Source organism: Anthonomus grandis, chromosome 14 (genome assembly GCF_022605725.1).
Source record: "Anthonomus grandis grandis chromosome 14, icAntGran1.3, whole genome shotgun sequence".
NCBI classification, from domain to species: Eukaryota; Metazoa; Arthropoda; class Insecta; order Coleoptera; family Curculionidae; genus Anthonomus; species Anthonomus grandis.
Window position 1 is genome coordinate 21,626,240 of NC_065559.1, and position 23,589 is coordinate 21,649,828.

General features: G+C 35.5%; 2 protein-coding genes across 4 annotated transcripts in view; one reads left to right on the plus strand and one right to left on the minus strand.

The window, feature by feature from the left end:
- The window catches only part of LOC126744730 (sodium channel protein 60E), a 533,812-nt gene that overhangs the window by 478,957 nt on the left and 31,266 nt on the right, over nt 1-23,589 (plus strand). Inside the window, exons 24-26 of the mRNA XM_050452261.1 lie at nt 17,478-17,766; nt 17,823-18,016; nt 18,072-18,213. Of these exons, the coding sequence (XP_050308218.1) occupies nt 17,478-17,766; nt 17,823-18,016; nt 18,072-18,213 (625 nt within the window). The remainder of the gene's footprint in view (nt 1-17,477; nt 17,767-17,822; nt 18,017-18,071; nt 18,214-23,589) is intronic.
- On the minus strand, nt 482-12,919 carry LOC126744732 (uncharacterized). 3 transcript variants are annotated; one of them, XR_007663300.1, is made up of 2 exons: nt 12,813-12,919; nt 482-910 (listed from the first exon to the last, which is right to left on the minus strand). XR_007663300.1 is itself a non-coding variant. In XM_050452266.1 (2 exons), the coding sequence occupies exon 1, from the start codon at nt 4,573-4,575 to the stop codon at nt 2,797-2,799; it is 1,779 nt and encodes a 592-aa protein (XP_050308223.1). In that variant the 5' UTR covers nt 4,576-4,649; the 3' UTR covers nt 482-886; nt 970-2,796. The 3 variants fall into 3 exon arrangements, 2 of the variants coding, with proteins under 2 accessions (XP_050308223.1, XP_050308222.1); XM_050452266.1 differs by lacking the exon at nt 12,813-12,919 and adding an exon at nt 970-4,649 and having other exon boundaries at nt 482-886; XM_050452265.1 differs by lacking the exon at nt 12,813-12,919 and adding an exon at nt 970-4,649.

The window sequence follows — 23,589 nt, forward strand, 5'->3', positions numbered from 1 at the left end:
ATAACAAACGAAAGAAGTATTCATAGCACTTGGTCTACTTGATGTTGATAGAACGTCATACTAGAGATAATTACTATAATAATATTGTAGTTTTCGGATCAATAACTCAAAAAAATCATATCTTGGTAAGGAAGCATTGGTGGACCCATGTTTATTAAACATTTTCGACTCGAATTTACCTAAAGAACACGTAGCGAAATTTTGTCCCTTATTTCGCGGGATATCCTGTATATTAAAATCATTTTATTTTAAATCAATTCTTTTCCATGTGCTCAGACCATCCTCCTGGTACCGTGATTATAAAGTTCATCTGTTGCTCTTGACCGCGTACGTTTATTTGTAAATATATGTATATGTATATCGTAGAAGTGATATTGTCACACCGGGGGTTGGCCCGGTCTAGGACAAGGCCGTGTGACGGTTACATACATTGTATGTAACTGGGACCTTAAGGTACGCTTTAGCATTGAAACAAAATATATAGTTTACTAAATACCTTGTATTGACAGCAAAATATAATTATAACGATTTAAGTAGAGTTACCCAAATAAAAGAGCTAATTTGACAAGAGATAAACTAAGATCGACATAACAGGATTAATAATTTAAGTACATGGGAATATGTAGCGAATTCTATAATTAAAGTGAAAGTAATGTTACGTAACTTAATAAAGTGACAATAATTGTGATCTTCTTCGATATGATAAAATGTTATACTTACATTATTATTATTCTTGGAGCAAACATTTCACAAAGCTTTTCCGCACTGCTTTCGGTTACCTCTTCTTGCCCGAGACCCGGTCGTAACTCTGCCAAATTTCGTTCGTCGTACCCTGGTGTTAATTTTCTTTGTCAGCAGAATTTCCGGTTTTTTCCAAACCATCGTTCTGTCGACAAAGTACTTTTGCAATCTTTTTACGATGGAAATGACTTGGTTATTTCATTATGCAATCAGGAAATTGTTACTTACACAATTTGTGGGTAAATGACCTGGTATACCGAACGAATATTTTTAAGTGATTTTTATATTAATAAAATAAAATTTAAAATGTTTTTTAATGAATTATCTTCGTTTGACATATCCCCCGGGCATAGAAAAGCTGGCCTCCAGCTTTATTGTTAACAATCGAAATCATGATCGAAGAAGACCCAGAAGAAAAAAAAAATTTACAATTAGTAAGATCAGAACAACGATGTACCTAAATAACGTATAATTAATTAGAGCTGAACCCTTATTATTCATTAAATTTTAACTACAATTAATGTAACTATCGCTTTTGATGTCCACATTTTTTAATACTACGTAGTCTCTGAACACAAAATGTCTTCAGCATCCGGGTCCGGTCGCCGGGTAAGGTGGCGACGTTCATAGCGTTGTCGCCTGCCCCTCGTCTGGGACGCCTACAGGTTTGACGCCTCCATGTGTCGTCCTAGGACACCTTCACCCATGTATGTCTGACTCCTCTTCTGGAACGCCTACGGGTTTGACGCCTCCATTCGTCCGTTGGCAACCCTTGCGACATCACATGACACCCCCTTGTATGCCTGACTTCTCCCTTGTTTTGTACCAGTCCTTCAACGCCGTCGGTTTCCTGGAACCTGTAGACAGAGACTCCTTCATTGCAACTGCTGTGGCGTGACAAAACTTTTGGTTTTTGTTTTGTCCCTTCTTGACCATTTCCAGTGAGCTATCCCATAAGCTTACTGTGTTTTATGGATGGCCCCTGCCGTATCTTCAGCTGAATCCATGATTCGTAATGTTGGCATCCCCTACTGGAGATCATAGGTTGAACACTTCAACCCGCTGCTGGTAGCGTCGTGAGTTCGGGCAAGTTTGGACTTTGACCATTGGCGCAGTGGTAACTTAGCTTGTCCTGGGATGGCCATGGCTCTGGCATCACCCTGTCTGCGATTGGGATGGTCAGGACTGACAACAAGGCAGTGCGCGGATGTGAGGTGTTCCTGTTTGGCTCTGGTTCTGGTTCCATCGGCTACTTTCTGTGGTTCTGGTAGGAGCGTACCCTTATTTTCTGTTCAGGTCGAATTTGTACGTGTGGCATCTCATGGTATGTTTATATGTAAAGAAAGAACAAAGTGTAAGTATGTGCTATTATATGGTGCTTAATGGTTTTATATTTAATCATTTTGATTTCATGTTAAATCTTTATATCATATCTTGAGAAATTGTTGACTTCCTCGCAATTTTTGTATTATATATTTTAGGATAATTTGACTCATAATCAAATTTTATTAATTTTCCTTTGTCTCAGATCTTTTGAAGTTTCTTGTATTTCCAGTTTAGATAACAAAGTGTTTTATTTATAGAAAACCCAAAAAAAAATATATTTTTTATTCATTAATTGTTTATCCCCTCTCTTCTAAATAACTTTTATTTATGTATGTCTTTTTAACTTTTATAGATTATTAATTAGACCCTTTCTTTTACATTATTTTTAATAATATGTTTTCTTTTTAGCTTCTACTTAAATATTTATGTGCCTTAGGCTCGCTGTCCCTCGCCTACCGGCGATATATTTATAATATTTCCCCATTATCATCTCATTTTAATATATTATTATTTCAATAAATTTCATTTCGAATATGTATATACGCGCGTAAATCAAAATTATTTATACGTTTTCTGATGTGATTTGCAAATTACTATGATATTTATCCTTAAATTGTTTAGATTGTCATGACTACAATTAAGGCTTAAATAACATGGTGAAATGTATCATCTTCAGAGGGGCCCCAGTATATACTAACTATATGCAAGCTTGCGTAAAATAATAAGTAATTATTCTATTTCGATGCGTTCTATACTAGCATCTACTTTTTTACCAGGGGACAGTGATAAAAGGCTAGCACTATTTTTTATATCTAGCCGGAACCTTGACATGGCGTTTGGTTCGACGCTCGGTTCGGGGTCATTGTCTGGGTCGGGGATTGGGTATAATATTGTTTCGTCAAATGTTTTTGCATTTCTAATGGACATGGGATTTTGGGTTGTAGTTAAATTTTTTGGTTTGTTTTTGAAGTATCTGAGCGTTATATATAAAATATAAGTAAATAAGAATAGAAGGAAAAGTAAACATGAAGTGTAAATTATTATATAGAGAGCCTCGTGATTAACACTTGTTGAGGAGCTTTTTTCATGACAGTCTATTTCTCCACGTATTTGTGGAACTGCCGCTACTATTGCTATTCTATTTTGTTTAATTAGGATGTACGCTACCAAGATTGAAATGGTTATGTTCCAAATTAGAAAAAATGAGTCCCCGTGAAAGCTATGTGTATCACCATAAGTGATTACATTTGGATAGTTTTTCTCTACTGATTTTAGAATATTTTTTAAGGTGTTATCGCTGGATGTGAGGTTAAGATGGGGTATCTCTAGTGTCCAATTTGTATTTAGGCATTCGGAAATGTTTTTGTAGAGTGGTGGGGTACTAATAATGTTGGGATTGAGGATATAGGAATTTAGATTTGACCAGGTTGCAGGTATTATGTGGGTTACTATTGCATTGGTAGTGATGTTTTCTGGACAAGGGAAATTTTCAGGTATAATAACTGCATTGCCTACGCTGAGGTGGCATTTGCATGGGAGGAAAATTTTGATAGAGCCTTGGCGTGCTAATGTCGTGTCTAATTTCTGAGGCTTACTTTTATCACAAGAGATGGTCATGTCCTGTTTCGGGTGGGTAATGACATAAGTTTCGTCTTTAATTTCGGATATTGTCATCGATGTTGCTGAGTGGCAGTCCATTGGGCAGTATTGGCTTAGTTCTTTTACTGTTGCCCCTTGATATAGGATTTTCGCACATTCAGGCCCTTGTAGGATGTCTGCTGAGAATCTAGGTAAATAGCATAATTTATTTTGGTATGGCTTACATTCATGTAGGCCTGTCCCCGATATTTGTCTTAAGTCGCCCTCGTTATTTCCGTTTTTGGACACTGCAATGTATAGCGGTTGGTGGCGTATAATACAGGTCTGGTTATACCAAGCAAAGGGTGTGGTTATTAACTCTAGTAGTTGCCAATTTCTGTTTTTCTTAATTATTGGAATTTTTATGTGAACATATATACTTGATTTTGTAAAGGAACAGTCACATATGGGCATTTCGAAGTATGCTGCTAGTTCAGATGTAGGGATGGCCAGTCCTTGTTCTGAATTTGCGATTTTTGACTCGAAATCCTCCAGATCCTTTTTTAGGACTTGCGGGTTGACAATTTCCGCCGGTATTTTATGGTGTCTACATGAATTTACGATAGCTTGTCTCCTGAGAGTCCTTACTAGTAATACCATCCTTTTTAGGTTTAGATATCCGTTATAGAGGTTTGTCATTATTAGTAATTCCCGTTCGTTTGTCGTATTTGCCACCTTATTTTCCAGTTGTTTAGTGAACCTCTCTATGCTCTTTATCCTTAGCTCCGTGTCCGAGAACGTTGCTGCGACTAATTTCTCATAGTCTTGAAAGTGTTTGGAGTTTTCGCTCATTTGTTTTACGGTATCGGACAGTCCTTGTGACATTGTGTCTAGCCTTTTCCTGATCTCGTCATCTGAGTTTTCGACCATATTTAGTTTTTGCAATGTTGCCACTCCGCAACACCATGATAATCCTGAGCCTATAAAGTCTAGAGACCTCTTCTCTCTCTCTTAGATGGTTCGTTGTTTCTTAGTGGTGCTATGCCCCAGTGTTCGTTAAGTAAAGTTAATTCTTTGAAGAATGCTTTATTTAGTCCATTTATACTATTTATTACGAAGCATTCGTTCGTTTGCAATTGGCTGCATTTGAGATTTCCTACATCCATCGTGTGGTCATCGGTATCCTCGGTCCATTCCGTTTCATATGTCAATGGTACTGTAGCTTCATAGATTCTTGTCGCTGGGAGTGGTTTCCAATAAGCTCCCGCGCTTACCTCAACTCTGTAATCTTGTTCTTCCTTCATGTTCTGCGCCTGATTTAGCACCATAGTGATTAACCTAATAATAGCATTAAAATATATATATTTTTTTTTTTTTTTTAAATAGTGTTCTTTATATATCCTACCATTCTAAGGGATTTATAAAGTAATTTATTATAGCCTATGTCGTCCGTATTATCTCAAATTAACTTGTAAGGTATTTTGCGTTACATTACATTTTGTACTCTATGTATATTTGTTTCTTTACGTATCTAAACTAATCAATATTTATCTACTTATTTAAAGTTAATTTAATATACCTATTGATTACTTTGAGTTTATTATACTTAGTATATATTTACGTTTATATATATACGTATTTAATTTCTTTATTTAATTTAAAATATGAATGTTATTCCCTTTGTCTATGAATTAACCTATATATTAGTTATATGTAATAAACTTAGGAGTGAGTCAATATGGACCAGGTGTCCCACTCACATCAAACCTAATCTAACCGTATGTACCAATACTATAATATTCATGCATATAATGAAATAATATTTCCCAAGCTATGAGCTTATCGTATTACATGAACTTTTCATCTATTTATATCTATATATCCGTTATATATACCCCTTATACTTATTATATTAAACATTTAGCGTTTTTTGCTTTTATAACTATATATTGCTACGAATTAAAAATAAGCTATGCCGTCAGGAATTTCAGTGTGTAGGGTTTCGCTTTGTACACCTTAAGTTACTAATTAACCGACTATAGTCTTAGGTTCTTTAATTTGTAGTGATATGTTATTTTTGATTATTTTGCATATTGTAATGCGGTCATGATATTTATGATTAGCATGATATTTATCTTAGATGCTAAAAATAATGTAATAAATAAGTTGAGTTGTATCTCCTGTTTACAGAATCCATTAAGAAAAGAAAAAAAAAATGTTCGTATATATTTTGTAATATAGAACATGTACCGTAAAAAAAAAAGAATCTATAAGAGGTACTATATATATAAATTTATATATGTCATGTATTTACATTACAGAGTTTTTCGATTTTTATGGCGATTATTGTACATTTGGGGTCGCGTCTGGGATCCAGGGGTCGTTATAAGGGAGTATTCTACTAACATGAACTATATCTCTTTTCGCGTTTTTATTTGAACCTTTTTGAATTTCGTAATCTACGTCTGAAGTCTTCTTAGTTATATAGTATGGACCGAACCATTTTAAAAGTAGTTTTTCGCTTCTCCCCACTTTTCTTATAGGGGTGAATACTTTCACCTGGTCTCCTACGGCGTACTCTATATGTCTATGTTTGGTGTCGTAGCGTAGTTTATCGATACCCTGCCTCCTCTGGATATTCTGCACTGCCAAATTCCTTAATAGTAGTGCTTTATCTCTTATTTCACTACTGTCCTGGGGGTTGGGAGGCGGCATTAGGGTTGCTTCGATCGGTAGGATGGGTTCTCTGCCGTATACCAGCATAAAAGGCGAAAACCTTGTAGTGTTTTGTTTCGATGTATTGTAAGCAAATGTCACATGGGGTAAATACTGGTCCCAATTTGTTTGGTTGGTATTGGTATACATGGCAATCATATCCGCTAGAGTTTTATTGAGCCGTTCTGTTAGACCATTAGTCGAAGGGTGGTAAGCGGTCGTGAACTGACTAGCTGTGCCCATTCTTTTTAAAAGTTCTCGTACTATTTCTGACTGGAAAACTTTACCCCTGTCGCTTAATAAATGCTTTGGTGCACCGTGTCGTGTTATTATTTTTTCTAGTATAAATCTGGCTACGGGCCCTGCTTTTCCGCTAGGGAGGGCCTCGGTTTCTGCCCAGCGTGTAGCATAGTCTGTTGCTACTATGATCATTGTTTTTCCGTTGCTGCTTTTTCTAAAGGGTCCTAGTAGGTCTATACCCACTTTCTCAAAAGGTGTTCCTACGGGTATAGGATGTAACAGGCCAATTGGTTTTTTATTTTGTTGTCCTTTCCTTGCTTGACAGTCAGGACACCCCTTAATAAATTTTTCTACATCTTTCTGTAGTCCTTCCCAATAAAATCTTTGTTTAATTTTATGCAGTGTCTTGGCCGTACCTAGGTGTCCGCTTAAGGGCTCTGAGTGATTAGAGTACATTATTTCTCCAATTAGGGATTTTGGTACTACTAGGAGTTTTGTCCTGCCGTCTGAGCTTAAATTTACCTTATAAAGAACCTGCTCTTCTAACCTATAATTCTTGGCTCGTCTCCTTTCTCCAATTGACACGCTGTCTGGGTGTAATAATGCCTTTATTAGTGTATTAAGTTGCTTATCCTCTCTTTGTAGTTTGCCAATGTCGTCGGATTGTAATAAAAATGTGGGGGTCTCGTCTATGTCGCCTATTATATCGGTTGTTGGTTGTAGTACTGGGTACCTGCTTAAGCAATCAGCGTCCTTATGGAATACCCCGCTCTTGTGGATGATAGTATATTCGAATTCCGACAGTTTTATCGACCATCTCGCCAGCCTACCTGTTGGGTCCTTTAATGACTTCAACCAACAGAGTGCGTGATGATCGGTGATTATTTTAACGGGCTTTCCATATATTAAATGCCTCAAATATGTCAATGCCCATATAGCTGCTAGTCCTTCTAGTTCTGTGATGGTGTAATTCTTTTCAGCCTTTGAGAGACTTCTGCTGGCGTATGCTATGGGGTGTAATTTTTGTTCGTCGTCCTCTTGGAGTAAGATGGCTCCAATGCCATTTCCACAGGCGTCTACCCTGAGCTCGCTAGATTTTTCTGGATTGTAATGGGCTAAAACGGGTGTTGTTATAAGCTTTCCTTTTAGGGTTTCAAATGCTTCTTGTTGCTCTTCGTTCCAAATAAACCCAATGTCTTTTCGTGTCACTTTATGTAGTGGGTGGGCTATACTTGAAAAATTGTTAATAAATTTTCGGTAGTAGTTGCAGAGTCCCAAAAAGCTCTGTACATCTTTTACTGTCTTAGGGGTTGGGAACTTTTTTATTGTTACTACTTTATTTTCGTCTGGTTGAATGCCCTCGCTAGAAACTGTGTATCCTAGAATATTAATCTTTTCTTTTAGGTACTCACATTTGCTGGGTTTTAGCGTAAGTCCGGCCTGCCTAAGTCGCATAAATACTTTTCTTAGTTTTTTAAGGTGTTCTTCTAGGGTTTCAGAAAATATTATGATGTCATCTATATATACTAGTATTTCTTTCCATTTTAGGTCCTCGAATACTTTGTCTGCTAGTTTTTGGAACGTGGCCGGTGCGTTACATAATCCAAAACTCATGTAATTAAATTCCCAAAGACCGTGGCGTTGTGCCTGAAATGCTGTATATTGTTTTGCTTTTTCTGTGATTTTGACCTGCCAGAATCCTGAGAACATGTCAAGGGTAGTAAAATGTTTGGCTTTTCCTAAGTAAGTCATGATGTCGTCTATATTTGGTATTGGCCAATTAACTTTTTGTGTGCATTCATTTAGTTTTCTGTAGTCTACACAAAATCTTGTTTCTCCGGATTTTTTCTTTACGAGAACTACAGGGCTTGACCATGCTGACTGACTAGGGCGAATCACGTTATGTTTTGCCATTTCTTTAATTTGTTGGTCTATAATCTCTCTCTCTTTTTGGGAGACCCTATATGCCTTTTGCTTTATCGGCTGTGAATCCCCTATGTCTATGTCGTGTTCTACCAAGTCCGTTTGTCCCATATACTTTGGAGATTTAGAAAATACGTCCTCAAATTCTTCGAGGAGTTCCTTAAGCTGTGCTTTTATATGGGTGTCTCGGATATGGCTGATTTTGTGGTCGGCCAATGTCACTTGCTCTTCTTCCCTTTCGTCTGTCTCTATGTAGAGCATTGAGGAGTCTACCAGGTTGTACATACAAGGTTTTTCTATATACCCCAGTGTCATACCTTTAAGTATTTTTATTGGGTGGGCTTGCCTTGTTACGACATTCATTACCAAGCTGTTTTCGACAAAATGCGGTGTTGAAATACAAATCATCCCTCTTGGGATTAAAAATGCGTCATTTTGTGTAAAATCCATACCCAATATTTCTTCCGGGGTGTTATAGTTTGTTGTTAGTTGTACTTGAGTCTCGATATTTGGTCTTAAGGTGTAGTCTTCTTTGGCGCTTATTTTATAGCTGGTTGTTGCTAATTTTTTCGTTAATGAACACAGTGGCAATTCGAGTTCTATCGTCGCTCCCGTTTCTGCCTGACACCTCGCATGTTGAAATTTAACTGTCGTCTCGATGTTTCCCTTTCTTAGGGTGACTGTTTCCCTACCGTAGTCTATGTTAGCTTGTGTTTTTGATAGGAAATCAGTGCCCAGTATTAAAGGCTTTGAGAGGTTGTCTACCACTAATGCCATTACGTGTCCAGCCAGCTCTCCTATCCTAATATCGACCCTTGAAGTACCTAGCGTCCTGATTTTTTGTCCGCCTGCTGCAATTAAATTTTTTTCGAAATCTAAGGGCTCAATTTCCCTTGCTAAGGTACTGTTTACTACACATTGACTCGATCCTGTATCTAAAATTATATCTATTTTGTTTACCTTATTAATTAAACCTCTAACACTTAAAATTTGGTGCGCTTTGGCCCCTGAGTATAGGACGACTCCTTCGGCCCTTTCTAGTGGAGTTGTCCGGTTTCGTTTGGGGACGACTCCCTTGAAAATCTGACATTCCTGTTTTCGTTTTCGCATGAGTAGTGCCCAATGCGATTGCATGTAGTACAGCGTGGTCTGCCATCTCTGCTTCTTGTGTTTGGGAGACCGTTGCCTTGTCTTGATCTATATGGTGACCTTGGCAGGCTGTTGTCTCTTTCCCTGTACCTTGTATTTCTTGCATTAAAATTTTGGTTATGATTCCCCCTATATTGTGTAGTGTTGCCTCTTGGCCCTCTTGACCCTCTATATGATGAAGCTGGGTTTCCTCTGTAATAGGGCCTATTCCCTACGTTTTGGTTTCCATTGTAATAAAACTTATTTCCTGTATTCTGGTTTCCATTATAATAAGGTCTAATTGCTATGTTTTGGTTTTCATTATACCGTGTGCTATTCCAATTATAGTGTTGGTTTGTATAGTAGTTTGGCCTTCCCCTTTGCCTAGAGCGCCCTTGATTTTTGTTTTCGTAGCTTGTTCCTTCTAGTGGTTTAGTATTGGTACTTCCTGACCTTTCTCCGCTTATGCTTAATAATGACGTTTGTGATGTCATTTGGTTAACCAAAGCTCTTTCTCTTATTTCACTTAGTTTTAGGACTAGTGTTTTGAGCTGTTGGTGGTCTAACTCGTTTGAACTCATTAGGTAGTACGTTTCATAGTACGATGGGTGCAGGCCTTTTTCAAAATGATCCCTGAAGGTTTTGAATGTCATTTTTGGATCAACTTCATGGCATAACGAAACTATATCATAATAATATTTTTTAATGTCTTCGTTGTCCGCTTGTTTTCTTGTATTTAGTCTGAACTTAATTTTTCTTAGTGGTTGGTCCCCACTGTACTCCCTTATAAAGTCCTCTTTAATTTCTTCCCAGGTTTTGGGTTTATTTCTTTCGTTACTTGAATAGTCCCTATACCAAAAATTTGCCGGTGATTCTAAGAAATTACCTAAATATGATATTTTATATGCGTCATTCCAACCATTATTTAACGCGGTTTTTTCGTATTTTGATAAAAATATTATTGGCGAGTCTAAGCTTGGATCGAAAAAGGGTGGGGTTATGAATTTCGGAGTAGCTGGATTTTTTGTCTCAGCTAGAGCGTTTTCGAGAGTTGTATTTGCCATTTTAGTGTTAGGGTGTTGCGGTGTATTTGTGTGTGCTGTTACTTGAATTTGGTTATTTTCTACAGGAATTACAGTTGTGTTCGTGGATTGAACTTCTTCTGAAGTCGTGTTTAGTGTTGATGTGTCTTGGACTAGTGTATCTTCTTGTGAGTCAAAATCTGGGTTTGGCTCTTGAAAATGTGTTATTTTGTTTGATTGTTTTAAATTTAAAATATCGTTTGATTTTGTAGATGTAGGTCTGGGTGTCGAGGATCTCGGTGTTTGGTTTAGTGTAGAACTGCTTTTTGTGTTACCTGTTTTGTGTAATGGCAAATCAAATGTAAATTGGCTACCACAAACTTTCGCTGAATTTGGTGGTGTCCTTTTTAATGACACTGCCGAAGCAAATACATTAGCACTCGAGCTTTGGTGCTTGGGGTTAAATTCGGAAATATTTGAAAAATCTAAGGGACCTGGTTTTTCGACTTTATTCTTTGTTTTACTGCGGGTTACAATCCCGTCTTCGTTCATTAGCGTTAACAGTATAACGACATTTATTTATTATTTTTTTTTTTTTTTTTTTTTTTAGGTTTTTTACTTGTGACAAGACATCGATATATTAATAAAATAATATAAGTATATATATATAATTTATGAATATATTATTTTCCCAGAATTGAGAGTTTTATACATGACGTATTAGTGACTTTGTTGGTAACATAAATCTTCCTCTTAGTTGGTACATGTTTCTCCAATTACTGTTAGTTTTGCGAATTTATCGAAAAGCGCTTATTAACTTGTGTTTAATTTATGGTTTTATAAGTTAGTTAAATAGTTACGGATTATGGGAGAATATCGTTGTGTCTGGAGGTGCGAATCCTGCCATAGAACGGAGACGCATTATTCTTCTAATGTATATTTAATGAATGTTTATATGTCTCGACGTGTCAAGAAGAGTTGTTTAATGTGTGGTAGTGTGTTGACATTCCTTGTGGGAGAGATTTTATTTCGTGATAAGTGGAAGCCGTTCGGTTTAGCTCGAAGATTAAACTGATAATTGGTAAGCGCAAAATTTTGTTTGCCGACGTTGTTAAATTTATACACTTTAATTTATAAATAAATTATGAAATAAATAATAAATGGAATGATAAAATTCGCTGAATTAAAAAAACTTAAATTTAAAGTATTACCTATATTCATATATATTCGATATATCTACTGAAGTATGTCAAAAATAAAAAATAAAATAAAATAGACCTTAATGTCGAAGACCGCAATTATTGTATATTATTGTATTAAATTTTATATCTCTAAATTATGTTTTAAAATTATTAATTCTGTCATTTCCTCTTTATGTCGCAAATCAAAAATAAAAATAAAAGATCTTAATTAAATTTTTAATCATACTGTATAGAAAAGAAAATAAACTGTGCCTCCACTTTATGTCTAATCTGTATAATAAAAAAAAAAACTAACATGTCTCGCTAAAAAAAAAAAGGAAAAAGGGACGGCGCCTCCACCATATGTCACACCGTGGGTTGGCCCGGTCTAGGACAAGGCCGTGTGACGGTTACATACATTGTATGTAACTGGGACCTTAAGGTACGCTTTAGCATTGAAACAAAATATATAGTTTACTAAATACCTTGTATTGACAGCAAAATATAATTATAACGATTTAAGTAGAGTTACCCAAATAAAAGAGCTAATTTGACAAGAGATAAACTAAGATCGACATAACAGGATTAATAATTTAAGTACATGGGAATATGTAGCGAATTCTATAATTAAAGTGAAAGTAATGTTACGTAACTTAATAAAGTGACAATAATTGTGATCTTCTTCGATATGATAAAATGTTATACTTACATTATTATTATTCTTGGAGCAAACATTTCACAAAGCTTTTCCGCACTGCTTTCGGTTACCTCTTCTTGCCCGAGACCCGGTCGTAACTCTGCCAAATTTCGTTCGTCGTACCCTGGTGTTAATTTTCTTTGTCAGCAGAATTTCCGGTTTTTTCCAAACCATCGTTCTGTCGACAAAGTACTTTTGCAATCTTTTTACGATGGAAATGACTTGGTTATTTCATTATGCAATCAGGAAATTGTTACTTACACAATTTGTGGGTAAATGACCTGGTATACCGAACGAATATTTTTAAGTGATTTTTATATTAATAAAATAAAATTTAAAATGTTTTTTAATGAATTATCTTCGTTTGACAATATGTTAGTAATGTGAAGTATAAAAAAAAGTTATTGTCTATTATGTGTGTTTATGTGATATATGCTCATCTACTTATATTATTCTGTTGTCATTAGTATGCTTGCAAACGACAAAAAAGCCTCAGCCTTGAAAAAGACCTAAATAAACGTCGAAGCGTACCTAAACCTGCAAACTCCATCTACGCTACTTACTAAGGACCCTACTCTTAAACAATATGTTATCTTCAAATCTAAATTATTGCATTCAGGGATCCAAAAAGTAACAACTTCGAATTTGATAGTTCCGTTGAGAATTAGCTTATAAAAACAAGACGTTTAATAATTTTCATGAGGGTGATACAATTATGGTCAATATTCACCAAATGAAGAATATAGGTATACTCCTATTCCTTCGTATTAGGAGTACGAAATTTGGTAAATGGTCGAATGAATTCCCACTGAACTAATCAAATGTCGGTCAGAAAAACTTTTTCAACAACTTACTTGATGAATCAAACAATAGCTAAATGGAGATCCTGCGCCTGCAGACTGGAAAGAGGCATGTAAGTTCCTAATAGATAAATATTTACGCCAAGGCTGTTGTGCATCACCTACATTGTTTAAGATCGATGTAGAAGAAAGTGTGACGGGATGGGCCTAGACATCGGAGACACTTGCCTTTATACTAGATAAAGACGACTTATAACGACAATATAATGTATGTCTTATTTTATAACTGGGGATTGGAAATCAATAAACAGAAAAAGAAAGATCTCCCCATTGGAGCAGAACCATCAATTAGATATATAGATGAAGTAACTAGTTGCAACATTTACACGTATCTTGGTATCGAGTTTGACTTGTCTGGAGAGGATGATAGAGAAATAAAAAAAAGAATAACACAACCCAGAAGAATTGTAGGATGTCTAAATGGTGTACTAAGGAGTAACGAAATTGGGAGACAACGTAAATACAATATAAAGTGCATCCCAAAAGTTATGTCTAAATTCACTTAAAATTCAGGAGTGTGTTCGAAAAAAAAAAACGTTCGGACCCGTCGATTTTTATTTCAAGATGCGCATTTGTGTATGTGAAGTTTGTATATACAGGGTTGCTTAAACATAAATTACGATCATCAACTTAATTTTTTCAAATGAAAGCACCTTTTTTTATTTCATTTTTGAATTTCGGGTGAAATTCTGCGTATGTTTCATGCATCATGTCCTATACCTAAAGTCAACAGTTATCGAAAAAAGGACGACCAAACATTATTATTGAAGTTCACCTTACGAGTCACCTTATCTCTGAGAATTTTTATACAGAGCAAAATTCCATTCAGTCGTGTTTTTTTATTGTTCGCTGGTGACCGTGTATTTTCATAGAAACTGTATGACAGTTGTACAGACAGATATTGTCCAAACAGATATTGTCAAGTGTGAAGTGTACGAGCGAAGTGCGGTTTTCACAATAGTACAGTTAACGGAACGAGAAAAAACAGAAATTCTGTGCATGGTTGAGTTTGGTGATAGAACACGTACTCAAAGAGAAGCTGTTCAATTATTCAATGAAATCCATCCTGATCGTCCTCCGATATGTCAAAAGGTGGTGAGTAGAATAGAGGCTAAATTTAGAGAGTTCGGTCATGTTAGAGATCTGCCGAAATCTAGTCATCCTGCGCGAGATGAAAATGCTCAACTTGACGTTTTGCTTTTCTTGGAAGAAAATTCATGCACTCCTCTGTCGCAGATTGGGGCATATTTACACATGGCAAAATCTATAGTTCACCGAATAGTTAAAGAGCACAAATATCACCCCTACAAAGTTATTCCTGTGCAAGAGATATTTGATGACGATTTCGATAGGCCAAATGAGTTTTGTGAATGCTTACAAAACATGTGCAATCTAAATAATAATTTAGTACCAAATATTATTTTTGCCGATGAAGCCACGTTCTGTTTGATTGGTAGTGTGAACAGATAAAATTGTCGATATTGGGCAACCGAAAATCCGCATTGGATGATGGAGGTACCCTCAAAAGTACCTTTAAAAATTAAATGTATGGTGTGGAATAGTGCGCGGAAGAGTAATAGGTCCCTTTTTCTTTGAACAGACTTTAACGGGACAAGTGTACCTCAATTTTCTCCAATTTGAATTAGTTCCAGCATTACTAGCTTTATTTCCAAATCCATTGGACCTAGACTATCCTAAGGAAGAACTAATTTTGCAGCAAGTTGGCAAGTAACGCTCCTCCGCACTATGCTGCCACTGTGCGTACATTTTTGGATGTAACCTTTCCCATTCGGTGGATAGGAAGGAGAGGACTTATCGAATGGCCTGCTAGGTCGCCTGACCTAACACCAATGGACTCTTTTTTTGGGGGAATATCTTAAGTCGAAGGTATTTATTAATAGGCCAAATAATCTAGACGACTTGAAAGAGAGAATTCGCAGAGAAGTGCGCGCCATAACTCCGGAAATGATTGAAAATGTGCAACGAGACTTTATTGATCGCCTTGGATATTGTCAAGCCGTGAATGGCAACCATTTTAAACATTTAACTTAAATTTTGTTCTTTTTTTATTTGTTACATGAATCGTCTTTTTTTCGATAACTGTTAACTTTAGGTATAGAATTAGGAATGTGTTTCATGATGCATGAAACATACGTAGAATTCCACGCGAAATTCAAAGATGAAATTAAAAAAAAGGTGCTCTCATTTGAAAAAATGAAGTTGATCGTCGTAATTTATTTTTGAGCAACCCTGTATATACAAACTTCACGTACAAAAATGCGCAACTTAAAATAAAAATTGACAGATCCGAGCGTTTTTTTTTCGCACACCCTGAATTTTAAATGAATTTAGACATAACTTTTGGGATGCACTTTATATGAAACACTCACTAAAAGGAATTTAACTTATGGACCAAGCCAGAATGAACAGCGTATACCAAATCCCATATGAATGTGGATAGTCATACATAGGTGAGTAAAACAACCACTAGAAGTCAGGACAAAACAACATCGAAAGTGGACCCAAACAGGGGAGATTTTCAGATCATGAATAGCAGAACACGCTTGGTTTAATGGCCACATATTGGACAAAAGCAAAGACTTTATGCAAGGAGTCACCTTAGAAAAAAAACAAGATTTCTAGAAGCGACTTACAACACGTAAAACCAAGTAATCTTCAGCCAAGCCAGTGTTTGTATTCCCAACATCTGAAGACACTGCAAGATTTAATGCGCTTAACGCATGACCGGTCGTCTAGTATATAAGCCTACAGAATATGTTAACTTACACTTGATAATTGTTGTAGATACTTCCTTACTGAAACGTCGTGTTAAATTTGAAATAAAAATAATGAAAGTTCAAATATTAGATTTTACTAGCTTAGCACCAGTCGAAGAATGACGAGTAGGAGACTGAACTAACAGTACTAAATTATATTTATTCGAAAGTCTTTTAATAAAGGGGTATTTAGGAGTATTGGTTTGCAATGTAGAACATTTCTTAATACCCTATTAAAATGTCTAGAAAAAATATTCAACAAATAGAATAAAATCAGAGACGATCATAAAATAGCATTTTTTAAATCATCCAAACATGCACCAAGATTCCACAGCTGTCGCTGCACCATATATGCCCTGTCATTTAATATACATATTCCCCAGTTGAACATTTTTATAGGGTATGGTTTTATATAGGAAATTGCGCTTTGGAGCACTAGAATGCTTACCCAGGTGGGGCAACCAAATTTAAAAGTGGGAAGTTTTTATAGACTTTAAGATTAACATAATATAAAAAATTTTCATTTGAAGAAAACATTAATTTAACGAGCCTTTTGGACATTCATTTTAATGTTCTTGCCTAATTTATGCTTTCTTTTCCTGGTTCATTCTGTATTTTTGCTCAACTTGAATCTTGGACTTAGTCCTTCTTATTTCTCTATCTTTTCATCGATTCAGTGCTGTGCTTTGATTTTTTGCATGGTTTAATTTTGCATGGTATACGTTTTGGTATTATCTGTTGGATAATAAAGTGTTGTCCTTGATCTAATGTACTAATTTTTTAAATCATATTTGTAAGTTTTATTAGGGCTCTTAAATTGCGGATAAGTTCGGTTCGGTTAACGCAAATGCGCGAAACGGTATTGCAGTTAAACTACTCTGCCAGTACATTCCTATATTGCTGCCTGAATTCTACAGCAACTTGTTGCGCCTTTCAAGATGAACAATTGATCTCATACTGCGTTGACTCTTAGGTACGAGAGAAATAGCACTTTCTCTAAATTAATATAATTTGATATTTTAATTAGGGTCATATATTCAAGTAGAAATGTTCATTTATGTCATCTCCCATCGCAATTATGGGTATGCTTTAAATACATAAGGCTGGAAATCCTGCATTTAAGACTATACCTTGTGGCAACTCGGATAGTGACGTCACATATGCTAGGAAGAAATATATCTTACAAAGATTTATTTTCGATTTATACATTTGTAAATATATCAATACAGCCACTGACTAATATTTATATTACATTTTTTAATATTTAATAATAACCATTTTACTTTCAGTATGAAGGTGGAGTATTAGAAATGTTCCTAACCGAAAGCCAGAAGCACTATTACACAGCGATGAAAAAACTAGGCAGAAAAAAGCCCCAAAAAGTAATAAAAAGGCCGATGAACGCTTTTTTAGCTATGTTTTACGACCTGTCGAACTCGAGGCGTTTTGAAATAGCGATTTTTGTATTGATTTTCCTTAACATGTTAACCATGGGGATCGAGCACTATGGTCAACCTCATGCGGTGTTTTTTATTTTGGAAGTTAGTAATGCATTTTTTACTACAGTATTTGGCTTAGGTAAGTTTTATGCTTAATGCGACTTTCACTGTGTTAATTCTTTTCCTATATTTTAGAAGCCATCGTTAAGATGATAGGTTTAAGGTACCACTACTTCACAGTGCCATGGAATGTGTTCGATTTTCTCCTAGTCTTAGCTTCCATTTTGGGTATACTAATGGAAGATATCATGATTGACTTTCCTGTTTCCCCAACTCTGCTTAGAGTAGTTAGGGTTTTTAGAATAGGACGGATTTTACGTTTAATTAAGGTATAATGGCAAGTAATTTTATACATGTATTTTTTATTTCAATTTCTATTTTTAGGCTGCAAAAGGTATACGCAAACTCTTGTTTGCATTAGTAGTTTCTTTACCTGCTTTGTTTAACATTGGAGCCTTATTGTCATTAATAACGTTTATTTACGCCATAATTGGTATGTTCCTCTTTGGCCACGTTCGGCAACAAGGTATAATATTTGAACTTAGCGATGCATAACTTAACCAACCGCCCAAATTAAAAAGTGTGACTTATTCATCCATGATGTTTAAATTTGCTTTAACCCATTATAGACTGAGATCCCATGCCCCCCAGACGTGTCTTATTTTCTCTCGCTCGAAATTTTCAAAATATTTACACTCATATATGTCTAAGGACACATGCATACCCGCTAGCTTGGGTACGAGGCCCTTTTATAGGTAACAGGTAAAAAAGGGACGTAAAAATGACTTTTCTTACTTAAATTTTTTCCTGCTGGTTTTGAATATATTTTACAAAATAGTGTCAAAAATTAGTATCCGATATTGCCAGACACTTCCTGTCCGCGGTAATTTCCGCCAGACGCTTTAAAGTTGCACTAAAATTATTTCTATCTTAATTATTTTCTTACTTTTAATTTTTATATATGACATTTAGGGGACTATTTTAATAACTTTTGTATGCAGCCAGACCAATACCATGGGCCAATCATCCACCCAGCCACCATTAACGTTATACTGTGTGTGTAAGCGCGACAGCATTATCCATGCGCTTAAGTGCATGTGAGATAGTTAGTCGGGTATATAAGATGGCGTCATGAAATTAAAGTGGTTAATGGTTTTCATGAATATCAAAATAATAGCGTATCAATATATCCATAAAAATTTGATTAATTGCAGTATAATAAATTTTGTGAAATTATTACTAGAAGATTTCAATATTCAATAAAATTTAAAAAAAATAAAACATCTAATTTTTGTCCTGATTGTCTCATTCTTAGCAAAGAAATGATCGAAGTCAAAAGGTTTAAATTCTTGTCAATAATAATAAAAAAAGTTTTTAAAATCTACTTAAATATTAATTTCAAATTTGTAATACTCCTCGACAAACTCAGTACACACCAAAAGATTTAATATAAAGTTATACACATATATATTGAATTTTATTACTTTAAATGCTAAAACGATGAGTTTTTAAATTAATACTTCAAATAATGTTTTTTAATAGTAATTTAAGAAATAAGGTTCCCACATCTAGCAACATCTCTACTTCACGGAACAGCCTAAACGATTACTTTGTAAATGTAGCTAAAGATTTAACGAGTACCATAACCCCGTCAATTGATCCAATGTCATATCTTTCTATTCCTAATGTAAACTTGCCTAGATTCTTCTTCGTACCCGGGGTAACAGCAGAGCTTAGCAGTACAATTAAAGACATTAAAAACAAAATTAAAGTTAGTTACTTACTTGGGCTAAACAGTAGAACCCACTGCCAGGGTTTCTTTAAAAGATTTAAAATATTAACACTTCCTTCCTTGTTCATATTTAAATCTATTTGTTTAATTTGTAAGCACGTTACAGCTACTCCTGAAGGGTCTCTTTACAGTTACTCACTAAGGAACGTAGAGCATGGTCTTTATCCTCCGACCCCTCGCTCAGAACTAGTCAAAAAATCGATTCTGTATAATGCGAAAAAAATGCACAATCATCTGCCATCATGCCGAATTTACACGTGTCAAGTAGCTAAAGCAAGTTACTAAATCAAGTAGCTAAAATTTAGTCCTTTTGTTTTTGTGAGCGTTTACATGATTTGTTGTTTAGTTGTTTAGTGTTGATAAAATATGGACGGAAAAGTTACGCGTGCAAGAGTGCGGAATTGAATTTTAAAAGTATGTGGCGAGTTACCCGAAATACTTGCAGAAGAAATGAACAAAACCAAAAAGAAACGTTGCTGGGTGAGAAAATGGCTGAGTCGAAGAGAAATATATGGTGCTTCATCTACTTTATTGCATTTATATACAAATTGGCTGAGGATGTCTAAAGAACATTTTGATATATTGTTGGCTCAAATTGCTCCTCAAATTACGAAAAAGAACACTGTAATGAGATCAGCTATTCCAACTAGAATAAAATTGAAATTCAAATTGTCTTATTTAGCCACAGGAAATAGTTATAGAACTTTGCAGAGGTTATTTCGTGTGTCAACACCTGCAATCTCCAAATTTATACCCGAGGTGTGTGATGCTATTTATGAATGTCTGAAAGAATATATAAAGGTATTTTTTTTAAATATTGTTATTACGAAAAAGTTGTTAATGAACAAAACATGTTAAATGTTGGAAAAAGCTTTTGCTATTATCTGTGAGCGTTTAATATCATCAGCAACTGATTCTGCACGAGTTATATTTGTGGATCCATCGCTATGCGAAGAATGCATGTCGGAATATGTAGGGGACTGCAGTGGTGTATAGATGGAAGATGAGGCGTGAGCACTACTGGTATCTGCATTTGTGTCGTACTGGTTACTCTAGGTTTGGAGGTCTTGTAGTTTAAAACTTGTCAGAACAGACTGAATGCGTTCCTGTGCTTATATGGCGTAAAGAGAAGTTAACGTCATTAATTGTGCAGCAACACTGCGACCAAAAGCTATGTATTCATGCTCATTGGCAGGTTCATGTGTCATAGTTTCGCTTATTTTTTTTAGATCGTTAACTACTGCAGTAGTTTGCCTCAATTTTGACGTAGTTCTACTTTTTTTCTGCGGTACTTCCTGAGACGTTTCGTTTCTTGCAGCCATTATTTCATCTTCATTTTCTCGTTTTTGTTCATTAACTTCTTCTTCACGTTGTATCTGAAATAGAAAAAAGTATTTGTACCGTATTAGCCAAACTCAAATACTTGTAGGTAATACTGATAATACAGCCAGCAGTAAATTTCATATTATTTTAGGTGCCGGAGTCCCGAGAAAAATGGAACGTTATTGAGAAGGGATTTCGTTTGAAGTGGAATTTCTCCAAATGTCACGGTGCGATTGATGGGAAACGTGACGATTCATGCACCGACAAATTGTGGCAGTGAATTCTTTAATTATAAGGGTACTAAGAGCATTATTTTCTTAGCTCTGGTAGATGACAACTATTGTTTTTCCTATATAAATGTTGGATGTCCTGGAAGACAATCCGATGGTGGAGTTCCAACAATCGTCTCTATTTGAAGCCTTAGAGAATGGTTTATTACCACATGGTGGTTTCATTGTAGGTGACGATGCATTTGCACTGAAAACGTATTTGATGAAACCGTATTCAAAAGTGTCACTTTCGGAAAATCAGAAAATATTCAATTACCGCCTTTCGCGGGCAAGACGAATAGTAGAAAATGCTTTCGGAATTCTGCTTAGCAGATTTCGCATTTTTCAAAAGCCTATGGCATGCCTACCAGAAACTGTGGACAAAATTATTAAGGCCTGTTGCGCAATATACAATTATCTGCGAATCACTTCTCATAACACTTACACACCAAGTGGATCGTATGCGTTAGATGAACAAGATATAGAAAGCGGTCAGGTTAGACTAGGTTCGTGGAGAAATGAAACTAATACTCTCTTGCCGTCAATAAGAACCTTAGAGGGTAATCATTCTTCAAGATGTATAAGAGAACTACGAGATCGACTCTGCCAGTACTTTATGTGCGAAGGTGCGGTGCCATGGCAGCAACAGATGATATTTTGACTGTACTTTAATTATAAATAATATAATATGGAAGTTTTTGTTCGGTATACGTGTTTTCCTTATGATAAGAGAGTTTTAAGAAATGATTTTCTATTATTTTTCTATAGGGTTTTATATAAAAAAATTGATACTTACGGGTTACGGGACGGGAAAACACGTATTAATTCCACATCGGATTAATTACTCATAATATGAACACTACTACAATACACTTACATTGAAGTCCCTTATTTTCTTTTTTTCTTGAGAATAAGTTGAACTCAACGCCCGTATTTTGTTCTTGATTTCAGGCACTCCGAATCCTTCTATGATCCCATGATATCCTCAATTTCCTTTAACGCCGAGTCCCGAGCTTGTTGATTTTTGTAAATGGTAGCCCTGGTATCGCATAATCATCGCCTTTGTCGATACTCTTCTACAAATTTTATTGTTGTTTCTTCACTCCAACGAGACATTTTTAAAACACGCCACAAATAAAAGAAAAATCAATGTCGCAGTCTGTACTTGAACTCGACTAAAAAACCTGTCTATACTTGTTTAGTCGGCGGTTTAGTTTCTAGAAAGCAAAGGTGGGGGGAGACAACTTGCTCAAGTAAATAGAAACTGTTTCTATTTACTTGACTAAATATCTTACTAAATTAGGTACTTGCGCAAGTACTAAATCAAAATGTTTACACCATACAAGTAACTAAATTTAGTAACTTGCTTTAGCTACTTGACACGTGTAAATTCGGCTTTAGAAATAAAGGTTATACCTTCTTTTTAGGGGCGGATACAGAGCACTCGATGAGGGGGGCGATGACGGTCGGCCTTGTGACGACTCGCCATTATTTCTTATGTGTTCAAAACGAAATTAGGGTCTAATAAAATGCACATAATTCACATAATATATCATTAGAACGGCAGTTCACGCAGAGTGAAACATATTTTTATTAGCAATCATACATTTTTTTGGATTTTTACAATGTTATTTTAACAACAATATCGATCAATATTATGTTTGTTATCATTTCTGTGTAAACAATATCGACTTGTATAGAATATAAATACCAATTAAATGACAAAATCAATCCTACGTTTCCCTTTTTTTGACGAATCTTTCAATTATACGATTAATATTAAGGTCGATGTCTAAATACGTGTGCAGAAGTGCAAGACCAGTTAATCTTTCTTCGAACATGCTTGAACGCAACCAAGTTTTCAATCGAGGAAGAGTAGAAGAACTTCTTTCAGCAGTCGCATTACTAATTGGAAGCGTGGCCAGAATTTTAATAAGCGCATTTATTGATAGAAAAGCGTATTCATTACAATTATCCAAAACTTTTACAGCAGGTTGTGAAATCGATTTTTTAGACTGCTGATTAGACGACGATTCCGACCACAGTTCGTATTCTCCTTCTAAATTATCGGTAATTTTTTTTATAAATGATTTATACCGCTCTCCAAGAGTTTTTACAAGTTCTTGAGAGGCTTTTTTTCTGTGGAGTAGTATCTTTAACGATACGTACAATACGTTCAGATTAAAAATGTCTAATACATCTTAAGGCAGACGTTCTTCTAGATCAAGAATGACATAATCAAGCAAAGGAATAAAAATAGCTCTCCGATAGTACTTCTCAGCATCGGATGAAGCATAATTCGCTGTATGAATTTGTTTTCTCGCGAGTCGAGGAACAGCAATATGAAATTCTAATTTTTCTGCTAAAATTTCAGTTTTTGCAAATAGTTCAGAAAATATATCTTCCGCCTCTGTTCTGTAATTTCGAAGAACGCTCAATGTATTATTAAATGCATCTTAAGCCTAAGTAAGATCAATTGATGTAGATTGGAGGAGTAAACTTAAAGGACGTGTTACTG

What these genes read in the sequence shown, in the direction of transcription:
- LOC126744732 (XM_050452266.1), bottom strand. Translation starts at nt 4,575, where the DNA reads ATGGTCGAAAACTCAGATGACGAGATCAGGAAAAGGCTAGACACAATG.